The 19,373-nt window shown below is 43.7% G+C and overlaps 1 protein-coding gene across 10 annotated transcripts in view; it reads right to left on the bottom strand.

Moving 5' to 3' along the window:
* The window catches only part of DUSP22 (dual specificity phosphatase 22), an 89,774-nt gene that overhangs the window by 21,195 nt on the left and 49,206 nt on the right, over positions 1-19,373 (bottom strand). For 8 of the 10 annotated variants that reach the window (XM_023742022.1, XM_023742023.1, XM_023742024.1 and 5 more), the window contains one exon: positions 2,158-2,207. The exons of 1 other annotated variant lie outside the window; for it this stretch is intronic. In XM_023742022.1, the coding sequence (XP_023597790.1) occupies positions 2,158-2,207 (50 nt within the window). Of the gene's footprint in view, positions 1-2,157; positions 2,208-3,193; positions 3,204-19,373 lie in introns of those variants that run through there. One more of the 10 variants, XM_023742028.1, reaches the window with a different exon arrangement.

Genomic DNA, 19,373 nt, shown 5'->3' with positions numbered 1-19,373 from the left:
CAAAACAATTTGGGTATACATTTTTGAATGAGAAACTAATTTGCGCTATAACTTTCACCAAAACCACAATTAAAAAAAAAAAAAAAAACCCGAAGGCAGGCATTTTTCAGGTAGGGAACACTCAGGTTTAGAAGGGTTAAAATGACTTGTCCAAGGTAGATGGAACTGGTTGTGGACTTTGCATTTTCTAGCTGCTAGGCCTAGTGCTCACTTGCCTATAGCACAGGACTGCTCAGCACTACTCTACACTTGGTAAGTCAGGGCAAGTCATCATCATGGGCACCCAGGACAGCACTTGGCTGCTGGCAGTGGTAGAGTCCCAGGGGCAACACAAGCACAGGTGGCTAACAGCACATGGCCAGGATGCTTACAATTCAATTCTTCTAGAGAATCATGCTGCCAATCAGGTATGGACAAGTTCAACAGTATGTTAGAACCTCAGTTTTCTGAGATGAGGAAAGCAGCCCTTCTAAATATAGCTACCAAAAGCATAAGCCAGAAGATTGCTGTCATCTTCAGAGAAAAGCAGTGGTTCACTTCCTTCCGTATGCACCATGCCCTTCCAACCACTTCTGTTTCTTGACACGACTATAATCAAGGAAGTTCTCTAATGCTTCTTCCCTTCCATCTTAGCCTAGGGTGTTAAACATTGTTTTCCTAGTAGTCTCTCCTCCACCATCCTCAATCTTCAAGATTCACTTTTTCGGGAAATATCAAAAGTCAGTGTAGAAATACAGCCCTTGGGTAGAACATATTTGCCACCACTTCCTACCTACCCATGCCTTTTCCTGGTCTGATTTGATACCACCTGTCCCCTGCTGCCCTTTCTCTTATGTCAATCAATCTGACTCTAGCCCCATGTTTTTAGTCAGGTCCATCTCACAAACTTAGTGCATAGCTTGTGATCTTTCTGCTCCCTAGCAGTGAAAAACCTAGGCCAGCCGATATTCCCATATTTGATTATTTCCAGAGAGGCAAGACACGTGGCTATGCTGTCCATAGGACCAGTGACTAGGATTTGGATGCCACAGAACTGGAGGGCCAAGAAGGATGATCCTGACCAGTCAGTGGCCATCCAAATTCACAAACACTACCAGAACGTACGCTTTCCCTGGCAAAATGTCATAAAATCCATCCCCGTGAGTGCCTGTGTCTTGGAACTCCAGTGCACAGTATAATGCCACCCTGGGGTCAGAAGCTGGCTCAGCTGGACAGGTTGACCAGCTGCATGCTCTCCTTCTGCCCAGCCTCTCAGCCCATGGAGTCAATGTCATGCTCCAGCAAACTACCCTCTGCTCCACGTAATGGCTTTGCTGGGCTACTTCTGGACTCTAAGGAGTATGGCCTGAGCCCAGCCCCTCTGGCCAAAGCCTAATCTCACTGCTTCACATTGTTGCTGTGACCTGAAGAGGACAGCACTTATAAATCTCTCCTCGAGACTCATCAGCAAAAAGAGGATGGCATCAGAGATTGATTCAGCTGTGAAGAAAAAGAGGACTGGATTTTCCTAAACCAGAAAGATCAACTCCCTAGCTCAGACAGGCTTTAGAACTGCACTGTTCCAAATGGAGACCTCAAGGCTCCAGTGGCTACTGAGCACCTGCAGCATGGCTGGTCAGGTGGAGATGTGTTGCTGTGTGAGCACGCATGCCCGATTTTGAAGACTTACTGTGAAAAGAGATATAAATGAGCTCATTAATATTTTTTATGTTGAGTACATGTTGAAATGATAATATACTGAATATATTGAGTTAAATAAAATATATTATTAAAATTAATGTCATCTGTTTCTTTTGCTTTTTTAATGTGGCTACTAGAAAATCTAAAATTCCATGGGTGGCTTGCATTTGTGGCTCACATGTTTCAACCCAATACCTTCTTTAAGGGTCTGCTTCTAAAGAAAGGATGGGCATGCTAAAGGTCTGGTTTGAGGTGCCCTTTTTGAAAATCAGAGTACCCCTGTAAATACTCCATCAGTCATGTCACACATGGACGCCCAGCAAACCGGACTGTACAGTGCCCAGCACTGCCCTGGGACCAGCATGCATGGGCATCAAGGGTCCACTGGCTCTGCTAGCTTCATAATCCTTTGTTTATTTGACTTTACAATCCTTTATACATTTTTAATATCCTCAAATAATACAGAAAAAAACTTACAGGTTTTGAGATGGTGAATCTGCTGCTGGGATGCACAGGTATTTAACCCCCTGTAGAATGATAAAAAAATTAAATGATACTCAGTGGAGAAAAGTATTTAGAGGAACTATTCACTCGGGTCGAAAATACAAAAACTAAAAAGGAGAAGGTTTTTTAGTAGTCTTTTGTTGCCAAGGAACTGGGGGAAAACTCTTTAATTAAGGTTCCTGGTCATGGAAACCATGACCATGCATACAACTATTCATACTCTAGTTTATAAACAGTTTGTAGTTTAGACAAAATTCAAGGGTGCATCAAAAAGTGACATAATTGAGTACTTTTCAGTACGTGTCAACAAGTTCCAAAACTACCACCTCAGACACGTGTTCATTATTTCACATTTTAATCTCTCTCACTTAGGATGCTGAGTGACCAAAAATGAAGCCCTGTTTATAAAAGTCTTGACAGATGACTGAACGTGACAGTCTCCTGTTGCAGCGTCTCTCTCAAAAGTTTGGTGCAATGACGGCCACAGTACGCTTTTAACACTGCAAACAATTTGCTTCATTTTGCTTGTTTTTCATAAAGCTAAAGTTTGTATAACAAACTAATTCATTTTTTAAAGAATGGCCCAATTTGGGGACTAAAAAGGAACTTAACATAGTCCTCTATAAAAATTTGCAAAAAAAATTTTTATATAAACTCATGCTATAAAAATCATGCTAAATTTGAGTTTTATAAAAAACTTAGTTGTTTCTCCTTCAGAGAGATTTAAAGTATACTTCAAAGAGGTCTTACATGTCAAGTAAAATACAAAATTTAATAATCTCAGCAACCTTTGCAAGAGAATATGGTTTTATGAAGAGTTAGATGAATTACAACGAAATCTTCGAAAGCTGAAACTTGTGTAAGGTGGAAACCTGTCAGAAAAGAAAAACTCAAAAATATTTTCCACTAAAACGAGTGATAGAAAAGTGGTAAGACTGCACCCTGTCAAAGGTGGAAAATTTGTGAGTTCTGGAAAAACAAGGCAGTCTCATCGAGTTCCAGCTCTCACAGGTTTTGCTGTTTTTTCAAATCCTTCCTTTCTAGGAAGCCTAATCTCACAGAATCTTATTACTATGTCATTGACAACAGCAGGGGTGGTGGGGGCGGTGAAGCGGGGAAACACGTCAGAAACTAGAAAAATAACCAACCTCAGTAAGTAAAAGAAGTTCAGATATGTAGAACAGTGATAGAGACAACCAAAACTCCCTCAAAAGATAAAGTACGTTGTCCACTGCCTCAATAAGATGGATGGCATCTTATAAAATAACTTGTCTAGAATTATTCGAAAATTTCTGCTGTTGATTATTCAGTTTTTACTGTTAACTCATGTCATTTCTGTGCTGTATTTGCTAATACAGGTAAATTGTGGCTGCCCAAAAGCCTCCAACGCTTCTGCACATTTTGAGAGTTCCTCACACTGTGAGTCCACCTTCCCAACAGACTCCACATAAATGATGTTCCCAACCTCCCCTGCTTTGGGTGCAGACTCTTGACCTGGTCTCACCAACTCAACACACCTACGCAGGACTGATTTGGAAGCAGGGCATGGGAAGGAACGGCAGGCAGAGGGCATCTTGCTGCAGGAGCAGATGGAAGCAGGGGCAGTGCCTCTCGTCAGTCAGGTGTTGGATGAGGTTCTGGGCATCAGTCCTGGAAGTTCAGCTCAAAGCCTGTTTCTCAGGCTCTTCTGAGGAAAGCATACACTTCCAACACTCTCTTTAATAACCCCTTCCTGCTGAAACTGGCTCAGAGTAGAATCTCGTCTGCAATTAAGACCTGAGGGATACAATTCCCTTTCCCATCGCCTACCACTATGAAAAGTCAGAAGAAGCCTTATTTCCTAAACATTCTCACTACGTTTTTTCCAGCTTTGAGTCAATCATTACACCTCCCAATAAAGGTCCCCTTTGGTTCTTTAAGCAGATGAGTTTAACCACTGCTTGTCATATGGAAATACTTCACATCTGACCAAACAGGCTTTAATCATGCTAATGGTTAAATTCAATGATTAGCTGGTAGGACAGTGAAACAACAGATCCTTTCCCATTCAAGTGTCACTTTGCTATCCCCAGCTACCTCCTTCCCTGTCTGTCCTAATTTTTCCTGGACTGGGAGAAGAATATCGAGGTGGCTGTTTGAAGTTCTAAAGCACCTCCCGACGCAAAGGTATTAGAGCAGTGATTCAAAGGGCAAGAAAACTGAAAAGGAAATGCTACTGTAAAAAAAAGTTATCTCACTCCTTCCCTGCATCTAGGCCAAACAAGCTTGTTGGTGTAGATACATATACTGATCATCTTGTACAGCTTGACTCAGTTAATTTTCTTCCTTTCCTCTTAAATGAGAGTTGGCAGTACACCAGGCCCCATCAGCTTGTGAAATGCCTTCCTGCCTACACACTTCCTCCAGCCCCTTTGAGGCCAGTCCTCTCAGAGGGACTGAAGAATTCTCTGGTTTCCACCTTCCCTTCCACTGCGATTTCCAGCCAGAGTGGCTTATGCCCATCAAGAATGCTGAAGCGATTCCCTGCAAAGTAGGATGAAAGCTCCTGCTACCTGCCACACTGTGGACTGACCTCGCTTTCTTCTACTGGAGTCTAAAATCAGCCTGGTCCATGTGCTGAGAGAAACGGAAGAGGAAGACCAGTTGGGAGAATAGCTTAATAAGAACTGTCACATCAACATCCCAGTGGAGTGATGGATAGGGTCCACTCTTCAGGTGTCCTGAAGGGCTCACAGCCCCTTCGAGCGTCCCAACACATACAAAGAAGTGTGCCAGCAGCCAAAGCAGGAGGCTAGCAAGCACAATGACCAGCAGATGCAGTCCTCCCCTGGGACCAACAGAGGATGAGGCTGCAACGCTGGCCATAAGCACCCCCCTCCACTAGTTGGAAGAGGTATGGCGGCTACAGTGGCTTATCTGTGGAGGGACACAGTAGCTCCTAACCACAAGTTTGGGTACCTCTGCTATTAAGGCAGTGACGAGAAAATACAAAATATAAAATAATAACATGTTTCTCAATAATACTACTACAGCAACCTCCTTGGAGCAATGCCTGACACATAGTAGGCACTAAATGTCTGCTGAATGATGAGAACAAGCTGAAAATCAATTCACATGAAGATCAGACACTATAAGAATAGTGCCAGGGATAGAAAAGTATTGTACTACAGCTGTAAGGTATCCTGGTGAGCCCTGATCCGATAGCTGGATGGACAGAGGCCGGGCTGAGGGCACGCTTGCCACGGTTTGCTCCAGAGGCAGCAGTTTCTACCTGTCCACTCAGACGGGATATGTCTAAGAACCAGCTAACAGTGGTCTACAACAAGAATGGAACAAGTTATGTAAATCAGTAAAGAAAGGAGTCAAAACTGTCGAAAAGGTTCAACTGCTCACCACCCAAGAGCATCTACTTATTTTGGCTTAGTCATTAGCAAAGCAAAAAAAACAAAAAAACAAAACAAAAAACACCTCTTCAAGGCCATAGACTACAGAATTCATGCTACCTAAAAAAGGGCTTCCAATCCCTGCACATTTGTACACTTCATGAACGTTAATTACTAATTCAGAAAGCAGCGAAGATCTAATAGCATGAAGGACCCCAATGCCACTAGAAAGCTGGACAGACTTTAAATTATCGTAGTATTAATGAATTAAGTTCTGTAAATGTTTTAATGCAATGTGGAATAAATTCTTCATCGAATAGGACCTAAACGAAGGACCCCTCTCTAGTGCTGAGGCATAGAGATAAAGAATAGGATGTGTTTAGCTAAATCATGGACAGTATATTTAAAGTTAAAAAAAGTATAATATATATATGTATATACATATATAAAACATTTTAAAATAATCTGCAAATTTCATAAATAATAAAAATTGCTCTTAGGTGAAGGAAAGGACTGTGCTCTCTACAGGGGAAGTCAGCACAACTGGACTAAACCAAAGCTAAGAAGTTTCCTGAATACAATCAAACACTTCGGGGGACAGAGCAGCAGGGGTGGGGGTCTGGGGACCATGCTTTCAGGGGACATCTAGGTCAACTGGTATAACAAAGTTTATTAAGAAAATGTTCTGCATCCTATTTTTGGTGAGTGGCATCTGGGGTCTTAAAAGCTTGCAAGTGGCCATCTAAGATGCATCAACTGGTCCCAACCACCTGGAGTAAAGGAGAATGAAAACACCAAAGACACAAGGAAAGAAGTAGCCCAAGAGACAGAAAGGGCCATATAAACCAGAGACTTCATCAGTCTGAGACCAGAAGAACTAGATGGTGCCCAGCTACCACCACTGACTGCCCTGATAGGGAACACAACAGGAAGTCCCTGATGGAGCAGAACTTAAATTCTAGTAAAAAGACCAGACTTAACGGTCTGACTGACACTGGAGCAACCCCGGAAAGCATGGCCCCTGGATTTTCTATCAGTCCAGAACAAAAACAATTTCAGAGGCCAACTCTTCAGACAAAGATTGGACTGGACTGTGGGACATAAAATGATACTCATGAAGAGTACGCTTCTTAGCTCAAGTAGATGCATGAGACTAAATGGGCAGCTTCTACTCAGAGATTAGATGAGAAGGCAGAGAGGGTTAGGAGCTGGTTGAACGAACATGGGAAATCAGGGGTAGAAAGGAGTGTGCTGTCACAGTATAGGGAGAGCAATTAGGGTCACATAACAATGTATGTATAAATTTTTGCATAAGAGACTAATTTGAAATGTAAACTTTCACTTAAACTACAATACACAAAATAAATAAATAATAAAAACTGCAACAATGTTTCCATTAGTATAGTATTTGTTACATGGTATTTATTCTTTCACATTACCTGTAATATTAAAAACAAAAGACAAAAAATAAAATCGGTTATCTTCTTCCTTGAAATAAAATTCTCAATAAATAAAGAAAAATTCAGCACTTTCCACCATGTTTAAAAACATGCACTGGTGGAAGGCCCACTTAACAGTAAACTTCAATGGAGAAGCAAAATCTCAAGTTACAGCTTTTCATTGAGAGCTGGCCCAAGAACAACTTGAAATACAAAACCAGCCTTTCTGCTTAGTTAGGGCAAAGGTCCTTGGTCTTCACAGAGGATGAAGACATAGCAGCTAACCTTCCTGACTATGAGGCATGTTGCATGCCACAAGCCCAGAGAATCACATCGATGCCATATGAGATGGACTCAGAGGGAGGAAAAGTTTCTTCCTATGCCGAGTGATCACATATACACCGACCACTCATAATACCCAATAACACATTAATTCATAAGAAGAAATGTGGCATAAAATTTAGGAAAGTAGAGAAAAGAAGTGAAAGAGTTAGGAGGATCTGTTAAGGGAGGCCTTTGGATTAAGTTTTTGTTTTGGGTTTTGAGAGAAACGATAGCCATCACTTGGCTGAAAAGAAAGTTTAGAAAGTATTCAAGAAAGCTCTTCTTGAACAAAAGGTTAACGCTTTCTAAGTCAATATTCTCAAAAGTTCTAATATTTTTCAGTTTTCTGTTTCAACAAAAGCATAGTAACCACCAAAAGTAAGGCTTTTGCCTTTCTTTGGCCCTGAAACTAGAGGTTACACTTAAAACGGTACATCATCATGTACTTGAAAGGCCAGGGACAATATTCTGATTTCAAGACTGATAAAGAGATCAAACTCTCGCTTGTTTCAAGTACGATTTCTAAAATTCACTGTTCTTTCCTTTCTGAAACATCATAAGTAAGAGTCTTGTAAAGAACCAAACTGACATTCAACTTTTCAAAAGAAAGACCAAGCCATTCAGAATTTGTTTTCTCTCTTCCAGGAAAGCTAATGAAAACCAGTTATAGAATATAACAATATTCCCTGGAAGGGCCTACCCAAAACCTAAGAGGAAGCACAAGTGGAAGGAAATCTACACAATGGAAGTTACTTTAGTTTCTAATAAAATAGGCATAATTAGGAATCTTGGCCTTTCATCTTACCCCATCAGTGCCAGTAACAATAGACGTGTACACAGGAGGGCCCCTGAAGCAATAATGTGGTTTCTCATCAAATCATCACATTTAGGAGGCAGCTGGGCAGCGTGCTGACTGGACTGGGAAGCTTCCAAACATGTCTTTACTAACTTAGATTGTCCAATACTCATTAACGAGATTAAGATCTAATTTCAGCACATTCAAAACAATCTGACTCTAAGAAAGAAAAATACAATTAAAAAAAAATTAATTTCTGGCTGCCCCACACCTGATCAGAAGCAAGACCACAGCTTATATATACAATTAGCAAAAAATGAAACACAACAAAACACCCTCCCAGTGGAGATAACACTGTAAGCCCTTTTATATAAACCTAAAGACAAGTAAACTAAAACAATCAGTCTGGCCACACTCTTGAAGAACAGGACTCAAGAGGTGGCAACTGCTGCCTGGTAAGTGCTTTCTGATGCTCCAAGTGCTTTCTGACAGCCAAGCCTCTTCTACAAAGTCCCCTCACAGTGTGTTGACTCATGAGAGCACAGATGGGATTTCCACCCTGGGGCAGACATTCTTTTTATTATTCCTCCTTAATTTAAGAATTCCCACACAGCCAATAAGGTTTGTAGAAATTATGGAATACTAAAAAAGGAAAAATATGGAATATAGAACTATATCCATACAATGATGACATCTGAAAAAAATTATGTCTGTTGTGAACTAAGAACTGGAAAACAGCATAAAAAGTAAAAACAGATAAGGTACGAGAGTGGTTAGGGGGTAAAATCCTGGGTGATCTTTCTTTTTTATTTTCTTTATTGTTTATACAATAACACAAATCTTAAGGGAATTACTGTAGAAATTCATGACAGAAGTTAGACACAGTCCTTCGGTTGAGCTAGATAATACATGCTGTAAGTCTAGCCACGTTATAAAACCGAAGATGTATTTTCTTGAAGTACCGACTTACCACTGATTCCTTCCTGCGTGAGCTAAATTTAGGAGACATGACTACAAATAACAGCTTCCAAGAACTGTGCGGTACTTGACAGGGTGTAGGGGGGGTGGGAAGGTCAGAGTGGAGAGACAAGATTTAGCCCTTTGTGAGACAAAATGCAAATGATAAACCTCCAACACCTGTTGACTTCTTTCAGGTTAGTCAAAAAACTACATATATTTGACTTGTCAGATCAACAGATGAGGACTCGATGCTTATTTTTGTTCAAGGTGTTTCAATGAAAGGCTAAAGTGGGCACAGTCAGCACATCAGATTTCCTTGAGCCAATACGGCATTGCCTATCAGAGGTCAGAGGCACCCGTGCAGCTCTAAGCACAACCAGACGCCCTCCTGTCCTTTTGGTCAGGCTGGGATCCTGCTGACATACACTATGTTTCAGCAACCAATGCAAAACCAGGCCACTCTACAGTATTATTTATTCAGTGTTAGTCTTCAACAATAACATAAAAAAACTAGTGTTAATGAAAACTGATGCTGATAAGGAAGGAGAAATCAGTAATAGATACTTTAGGAAAAAATTCATGTTTTTAAAAAATAAGTTTTTATCTGATCATATGTCTCAGCTGCTAAAAAGCATTCTGTGGCGACTCTTCATTGACTGCAAAATGCAGTCTGTTCTCCAGAGTCCTGCAGAGCACCCCCCCTCCCCCCCGCACTGCTGCCCTGTTTGCCAGGCTCCATGCACTCGAGGCTGCCTGCAAGTCTCTCCAAACGTTTTGTACTTTTTGGCTCCCTCTGCCCCTGCAGTTTCCTCTCTCTGGAATATCCTTCTCCTTCAGGACTCTTCCCCAGTGGTACTTCCTCAGTAAAATCTCCCGATATAACCCACCAACCCTTTCCATAGAGCCTGCCCTGACCTCATTTGCCTCCACCCTCAGGCAAAGCTCAAGTTACCTCTTGGGAATGGCAGCTAGCATAGGGGACCATGAATAACTGTGAGCAGACCGGCTGCTCCAACTCCTACCAAACAGCAAATTCCTTGAATGCCCAGATCCTGCCTTAGGCATGTCTCTATCAATATCCTAGTACCTCTCTCCTCCAAGAAAAGCATCAATAAGCGGTTGCCAAACGAAGGAAAGAAAGCAGGGGTAGGGAGTTCAGTTTTTAGAACTTAAAAGATATGGCCACTAATCCAAAATGCCACAGAGAGCTGGGCTCATGGGCTGGCCTGGGACCCCTCCCGTCAGCTCTGCAGCCACCTTCAATGCAGACATGCCCACTTATGCAGACTAAGGAGTAAGCCTCCACCTTGTGTTTACACCTTGCACTACAAATGATCTTAGCAGCATGTTGTGACCAGGAATCACTAACAATGGGAAATATCAGAGGTGAAGAGAGGCAAAAGCAGGGGGACATTCTCAGGACTGCTGTAGTAAACTGGGGACTAAACAGCCCCAAACTTTAGATCCAGCACAGGCTCGTGAAAGCACTCTGGCCAAGTGTATGGAGGCCCATCCCAGCTCTATTCCTGACCACCCATGCCCTAGACCCAGGGCTGGCAACCTATGGCTCATGGGCCTACGCAGCGTGTGGTAGCTTCCCGCAGCAGGGGGCTGAGCAGCTGTAACAAAAAAAAAAAAAATGTACGGCCTGCAGCACAAACTGTTTACTATCGGTCCCATTGCAGAAAATTTTGCCAACCCTTGTCTAGACGGCCCATTTCACAACCAAAGTCATTCTGATGACTTGGAGTTCATTTTGCATGTCACGTTTTTCTTCTACATTTAAGTGACATATAGCATATCACCTTCTTAGAAATGCAAAGTTCTTAATCACGAATCTTGTCAATTTTCTTCCTCACTCTGCAAGACAGAGTTAACAAAGGAATTTTACTCTAATACAGGATGTTTTCTGACAAGAAAATTAGATGCGATATGTGAATAACACTAAGTGCAGTGACTGGCACATAGCTGGTGCTCACTGAGGGGTGAGAGATAGGCTTGATCTGAGTGGCCTCTAAGAGACGACAGTCCCCTTCGCTCGATGCTGGACAGACGGCGGCCTTATACCAGGTTGCTGATGCATAGAGCAATGGATTCTCCTGGAGAATCAGGGGAAAGCGAGCATAGGCTCCTTCTCCTTGTCACTGGCATCTTCCTGAGTTTCCCTTATCTGTCACAGAACAGACTCATCTCCCCAGAGCATAGCTCTCAGCTCAGGGGCAGACTGCATGGGACCTGATTTACGGTCTCACTGGCATGGCAGGCTACTCTCAGATTCCCTCACTTGGTACAGAATTCTAAATCAGCTACAGGGTGAGTGACTGACTGTCGACTGCCATACCTCTATAAACCTAGACCCAAGCTGCAGCCCTTAAGAAGCTCTTTCTGCACAGCACTCACAGTCTCTCCAGCTGAGTGCCAGTCCTCCCTCTGGAATTAGACCCTGAAAGGAGCAAACAGGGACCCAGTGCCAGGCCCTTCCCTGAAAAGGCTGTGTTTGTAAATGCAAGTGCAAGTGCACAACCCATGCAAAAAGAGCCCAGGAGCTCCAAGTAACAAGAAACCCCGTGGGCAGGGAAGGCAGTAAAGGAAAGCAGAGAACTGGAGCTCTCCCCTCAACAAAGGGGACCACTCCTGTACAACGTGGGCACATGTGACTTACAAGAGACTGCCCCATCATTAGTTGTAACCAACTGGGCCTGTGCTCCACAGTTTGGCCAGACGCTCACTAACACCAAGTGTGGGCGTCTCCTGGCTGCCTTCCTGGCTCTAAAGGCCAGTCAGTGGGTCAGGGTCAGGGCAGTAGCCTTGAGGCTAATCTGTGTTCCAGGGCCTTCCTTTGAAGGGGCAACATGTCACCAAACCTTCCCCCATCCAAGGCGGCCGGTCATTGGCAGAAACCTAATGGGTTGTAGCTGCACCCTCCTGCCCCACTGCTCAGACGGATATCCACCAGGACAGAACACTCCTGGGTCAGTAGAACCACATGGTAGCTTGGTCAAAGCGGCTCAACCGTTAGGACACTACAAAGGCAGGAGTGCAGGGAGAGACTTTAATCCAAAAGGCTGAAAGCCTTCTTTAAAGGAATGGATTTTTTAAAACACTCAGAAATGTTACTCTTAGTTTGTTAAGCGAGACATTTTTTTTCTTAAGGTTTGGGTTAAGCCACTCCATAATGCAGGTTAAACTGACAATCATTTAGAGTAGCCTGGAGTTACCTTCCCTTGGATGCCCGAGGACTGGTCTCCACTAAAAAGACAACTTAATAGGAAAGTGGTTTGACCTGTCCCGCTAGTGCTAGGCCCCAACAGCTCTACAGGTCAGTCTAACCGAAATGATGCATAAACCATTCTGACTAGGAACAGTTACTGCAACTGGGGGGGGGGGTGTCAGCAAGGTCTGGCCTCAGCTCTGCTTGCCCAAGCCTCCATCTTCCCAAGCCTCACACCATCACCAGGGGAAGAACCATGGGGAGGCATGCCTCTTCGGAGCCTCTCTAACATGACAAAGGACAAGCCTCTGGCACCGTTCTGATGTGCCCTTTCCCTTCACCAACAGGTGGCCATGGTTCTCACTGAAGTAGCCAACTGCCTACTGCTAATCTCCCTTGAATGGGGACAAAAAACCCAGCATGCCCACAAACTGGGCCTCAAGAGAAAGAAGCTCAAGTTCAGTCTTCTGTCCCAGTACTTCCTCCTACTCACCCAGCGCTGTAAGCAAGCCATGGTTGGTTAGCCCTAACATTCACCACCATTTCTTTGTGTGCCCATCAGAAAAGAGGGCAAGAGATATTGAAGATGCTGTGCCTAGGAATTGGTGCTGGAATGTAACATCTGTAGGAGCTGTGGTAATAACCTGAAAGAGGAGAATAGTTTTCCCTATTCAAAATTAGGGTTTGACACCAACTCCGCCCCAGCTCACACACAAAGTTCTCAAGATATCCCAAGGATAAGAGCACACAGAGAAGGGAAAACTGTAAAAAGCAGTGGCGGCAATTACTTTCTACTTAGCCTAAACAGAGGTGATGAAACTAGCAAGGTGCTATAGCTCTGCTCTCAGAAATTCAAAGTGAGGTTGGATCACTTCCCTTGGAGGTGTGGGCAAACACAAGGTCTGCCTGTACCGCCTACAAGGCAATGGATTATTAAGAGAACTTAGAAAAGGCAGATTTGTTTAAATCAGGCTACATTTAAATCATTATTTTTCTAATGGCTTAAAACAATTTGGATTCCCACAGAACTGTTTAACCTTGGTTTAACCATCTTTAACTTCACATTAAAATTTCTGGTTTCAGACTCAAGGCCCTTCACATGAGCCTACAACCCATCAAATGCCCTTGACTGGAAGTCCTCATCCCTCCCAATGGTGCTTGGAGCTCCTGCTACTGTGGCAGCTACACATTGTGTTGTTCTGACCTAGAATCAGAAACACACCTTTCCCTCTACTGATACTCTCCTGGGCTGTTTCTGCCAAACCAAGCCAGAAAATGCTCTTCCGTTCTGAACTCCTTAACAAAACTGCCTCCCCTATTACACTTTCTGGATTTGCTGCTACATCACTGACTCTCCCCATTCTAGTGGCCACAGCACCAGCACAGCTGTGTCCAAATAGCTTCCTGTTAAGAGGTGCTGACAACCAGCTGTAGGCTCAGCTTGGGGGAAGAACACAACTCACACACCTGGGCGAGAGTGCATCCTGCCAGCCCCTCTGCCCCCATAGAGCCCTGAGGGGACCAACCAGAGCTCACACAGGGTGTGGTCTTAGGACTAAGAGTCAAGACGCATGCGCATCACACCACAGCATGTAGGCACCTACCAGAGCTGACACTGTGACAGCATCGCACTGCACAAGGGCAAGGTGCTCACCACACACCCTATAGTTGCGTTTTCCTCCATGGCTTTACTAAACCCCACAGTATACACTGAGGATGCCCACCTCCCTTGTGAGCACCAGACCCATGTCCCTGCCTACTCATGAGCATCGCATGTGCACCTCAACCAGAAAGGGACTTAGCACAGCTCTGTCTCCCGTTTTTCCAGCCCATCCAGTGGTACCTCAGGCACTCCCACATCTAACCAGTGAACAATCATACGCATGCCACTAATTTTCTATATTTTGAAGCTGTTTCATTAGATGCATATGAGTCCACAGCTGTGATAACTTCTCAGTGGGTTGTTCCATTTGTTCATTTATATAGTTTCCCTTTTTTATCTCAACTATTATTATTTTGCATTCAATTTTATTTTGTCTAATAAAACTACTGCTGTGTCAGCTTCCTTTTGTTTAGTTTTTCTTTTGTTTGCTGGAGTTTATTTTACCATCTGTACCAACCTTGCTGTATTACTCTGTGAAACTCACTTTCAGACCAAATCTGATTCTTTCACTTCTGAAAAACTCCCTCTTCCTAGTATCCCAGTTCAAACCCTCATAATTCTGACCAGGATTACTTCAGGAGTTCCCCAACAGTCTCCTTGACACCCATCTCCCCTCACTGCATTCCATTCCTAATCCTGGAAAAGAAGTCTGAATGGGTCAGACTCTGCTCATAAATCTTCACTGAGTCCCTGCTCCCACAAGATAAAACTCAAACGCCTCAGCTTGACAAATACGAACTTCCTAGCCCGGTCTGAACCTCCTGTTGCTGCCTTGTTCACTGCAGTCCCGCTCTGCTGAGCCCTCCATGTGCATGTGCCTGTTCGTGCCCAGCCTCTGCCCAGAGCCCCGGCTCACCCTCACTCCCAAGTACACCTAAAGCCCTGTCCTCACTGACGCCTGACTCACCTAGTGGGCTTAGCCAGGTGCTCCACTGTGCATTCATTCACCTCTTGCACTGTTGTAATGATTTATGTGACCGCTTGTCTCTCCCTGATGCTAACTTCTCCAAGGTAGGTGCTCGTTAGATGTTTACCGATTCTGAAGGAATAACCCGATCTGGCCCAAAGGAGGGCTGCTATGAACTGCCCTCACCCCACTGCACTGACCACACTCTGTACTCCATGATTGGGGGCCTCCTTGATGTCCCCCACCCCTTCCCTCATGAGACCAGAAGGGCAGCTCCTACTTGAGACACATCCCCTCCTGTCTCCCCACTGAGCCAAACTGTACCCATCCTTCAAGGCTGGCTCAACATTTCCTCTCTCAACAAGTTAGCCCCAATATCACAGCTGATGGGCAAGTTTATCTGCTATGGGCTCATAGAGCCCTCACGTCTGCACCACACACTTTGGCATCTACAATCTTCTTGTAGTTGTGCACTCGCCCTGTCATCTAGGTTAGAGAGTAGGGAAGGGACTGTGTGCTGCACTCTATTTCTGAGAACTCAGTCTGCAGATTCCCACAGCAGAGGATAGCACATGTCCAAAATTAGCCCCAAGGATACACAGCCAGGTACACCACCCACTGAATACATGTTCATGAAGAGGAGCAGGGAGGAGAGATGAGAAGGGGCTGATCAGGAAAAGTTCAAGAAACGGGCTTGACTTAGAGGAAAAATCTAGAAAGCATGTCAGAAAGCATGAGCACTAAGGAGAAGATACACAGCTGAAGTTCTGAGAGCCTCTAGAAAGCCAGGAAAAAGGTTAATGTCTATGTCTTAATTCAAGATTTAAAAAATATGGTTTCCTCCCTAGAATCAATTAAGTATTAGAAGATTTTCAAGTCCCTTCTCATCCGTTTATACTAGGATTCTGTTTAAAAGTGAGACTGTGATTGATAGGGTCAGCAGCCTGAGCAAGAACCCTTTATGCACTTGACTGCCTACATGTAGGGGACTTAGATACAACTGAATTCAGAAACAGAGATTACTAGACAGTTTTCAATACCTACCATCGTCATTTCTATCTGAGTCATTTCTATTTAAGTCTGGGGTTGGCTTCAAACAAATTTACCTAAACACATCAAAGCTGCTGCAAACGTTTGGTAGTGAAGGTGTCGTGGGTACTTGGGCGGCATCAAAAGATTTCCCTAGAGAGGTGAGCACCATTGAGGTTCTGGAAACAACTGTCCATCTGAAAACCACTCTAGGTCAGATGATTAACTTGTTTTCGAAAGCCCTCAACCTCTCTAGCAATTTGATAGTATGGTGTTTTTGAGATGCCACTAAGAGTGTTTACATACTCTACCCTGGAAGTAACAGCCAAAGCCAAACAGTCAATCTGCGCTTTGCTTCAGGCTGCATCACCAGGGGATGTGTGAGTCCTAAAAAGACACAAACTTGTTTGGTGAACGAATCAAACAAACAGAAGTAGAGCATAATTGATACTGAAAATAAAATCTATATAGTGGAAAGCTGGATTTTGGTCATCTTGAAGATTAAGATGATATAACTGAAGTGGATGGTATACTCGCTTTGTACCTGTTGACCCATTAAGCCCAAACGTGTTGCCGTTGAGTCGATCTGAACTCATAACGACCCTACAGGACAGAGAAGAACTGCCCCTAGAGTTTCCAAGGAGCTGCTGGTAGATTCGAACTGCTGACCTTTTGGTTAGCAGCCAAGCTCTTAACCACTGCGCCAACAGGGCTCCTACCTATTGATGCTGGGTGACAAATATAATTGATGACAAATACAGGACATGTTTGTGGTCACCATGAATCCATGGGAAACAGCACTACTGAACACAGAACCAGTCCCAGCCTGAACATTCAAGATGCAATCTCCTTGCCACTACTGCAGACACCAAGAGTATGGTCCTCCACCTGCCTGCCTGCCTTCCCTCCCTCTCTTCATTTAAAGAGATAATGTGAAAATATTTCATTGCCAAAAAAAAAAAAAAAAAAATTCAAGGAATAAAAAACTAGAGAATAAACATGTACATCATCTTTCCCACCCTCCTCCTCTTCTCCAGAGGATAACCACCCTTAATGGTCTGGTATGGTCCTTCAAGCCCTTATCTGTGCATTTACATGCTTATACATGTACACACAGAAACACACCACTGATTTTTAATTTTACACAAATAGGATATCACGGATATTATTCTACAACTTGTTTCTTTTGATTAACAATTAACTTTGCCCTATGAACACATATAAACCTTCCTCTTCTTTTTGAATTGCTCAGAGTATTTCTTAATATGAAGTACCATAAGTGACCACTACTGTTCTGATGAACGTGTGGGCTGGCTCTGATTTTTGCCATCACATGCAGAGCTGCCATAAGCATCCTGGCCAGAACTCTGTGTGTACCAGGCTTGTGTCCTCCAGCAGAACATGACTCATTTGTACCAGAAGGAGTGTGGCCCATAGCTCCATAACCAACAGGCCTTGACCAGGCTGGACCCTTGACACTGAGGATAATATGGCTACCACGTGCAAGGCAGAGCTGTAGATGATGCTCTGCAGGTCAGCCTGTGGTTACCAGGGGAGGACCACAAGGCTGGGGATATCTCTGAAGTCAGAACAGGAGTCTTTGTGCTGTAATGTTCTCTTAGCTTTTCATGACCTGCCCTCCCTACTTGACTGTAAGCTCCTCCAAGTCAGAGATGATGTCATAGCCAACACTGTGCCCCATGCCTGGCATACCGCCTTGAACACAGTAAATCTTCTTTTAACTGATTATTCACTGTCTGAGCCTGAGATGCAATATCCTTTTTACAGGGCCAAGCGTCTAATGCAAACTGAAGGTAGCTGAAAGAACCTGAAGAGATCAATCAGAAACTCACAGAAGCCTCACAGGAGAGTCTTGGTTCTAATAACTTAATCGAAGATGTTTCTGCACTAGAGCTATACCAGCTCTAAAAATAGATACCTACACATGCCAATATTGCTGGCATATGAGGAACTGCACAGTGAAACAGCCCACATTAACAGGGTTGCATTGCAGCAGCGAAGTCCTTTGGCTTCACCAGTTGCCTTTCACAAATTACCCAAGGCCCTGGTTAATGAATCTTTCTTAACAAAGCCCAATGGAGATAACGTATGCATGCTCTCAGGTCATTCAGTGGCGGCCCCTGTGGGCTAGGTCCAGGCTGGCACACGGGTGTCCAAGGAAATCTCTGCCTGGACCTGCCTGCAGAGAGCAACAGTCTAGCTCAGGAGCTTGGACAAGTGCAGCCAAGGGTTAAATCATCCCGCATGGGTAAGTTGCCAATGGATGCGATAATACAGAAGCTGCCACAGTGCACATAACTCATTGCCAGAGGAGTGCAAAACTACAAATACTGTAAAGAAAGAGGAAGGAGTTGCTGTGGTTGGAGGGCACTGGGAGTGGCCCCTTCACAGAGGAAGGAGAGCCTGGGCCGGGCTTTGAAGGGAGGCCAGGACTCGGGCGGGCAAGAGAGGTTAGGAAGAAAGAAGAGTGAACAGAGGCATACTCTCCTAATGTTAAATATCACTGAGCACCTTGACTGTGGTCTGCTCTACATTTGGGAAGCCAACAAAACTCCTGAAGGAGAGAAAGAAGGTGGGTCACAGGGGAGGGATGTGGAAGTGGTAGGGCCGGGGTCTCTCCAAGGGCCTATTACCCTTGGAGATGTCCAAGCCAACTGGACATCTCACCTTGGGGCAAGTTTCCTCATAGACAGAGAGCAATAAAGAGACAGAGATATATAGGCATATAAATATATATGAGATACAGACATCGATGTCTATATACATACAGATAAAAGCAATAACTGAACCAGGAACAGTGGCCAACTACAAGCAAAACTACCACAATTCACTTTTGAGCCTGGCCACCTCAAAGAACAGGCCACAACATACCTAGAGGAAATGCCTTTAGTGTTGAAAGAAATAAAAAACAGTATCATCAAGAATAACTGCCTGCCCATGAAAACATTCCATTCTTAAAAAAAAAAAAAAAAAAAAAACACTTAAATGGTTCAAAATGTAAAAGCCATAACTTAAAATGGAAAGACTATTCAGTCTGAACCCTACCCAGCTCACAAAATCCACCTGGTATATATACAATACCCTGGCTTGAATATATGAACATAATTTTTTCCCCTCTAGTTAATTCTATTTAAATGCATCATTTAAAAATTAAAATTCTTTGTGTTATCAGTCCAGCAAAGCCATGAGAATACCTCTTAAGGCACTTTTGTTAACAGTGAAAAATGGTTTTGTTTCCTGCAGGTGCTCTGGTTAAATACACAGAATGAAAAATGAAACAAACCCTGAAATTTTTACATTACAAAGATGTTCTGTTTCTTTTTTCAGGGGAAGGGAGAAACCTTTCATTGCTCAATATTACTTCCTCAGCCCCTATAAACAATATTGGGTTTCTGATTTGAAAAAGTACCGTCTCTGTAATATGAGTTATCACCAGTCCTCACACCTGCCCCCCAA

This window comes from Trichechus manatus, unplaced genomic scaffold, assembly GCF_000243295.1.
Source record: "Trichechus manatus latirostris isolate Lorelei unplaced genomic scaffold, TriManLat1.0 scaffold00198, whole genome shotgun sequence".
Taxonomy (NCBI): Eukaryota; Metazoa; Chordata; class Mammalia; order Sirenia; family Trichechidae; genus Trichechus; species Trichechus manatus.
Note: the sequence above shows the minus strand (reverse complement) of the source record. Positions and strands in the feature narration are given on the sequence as shown.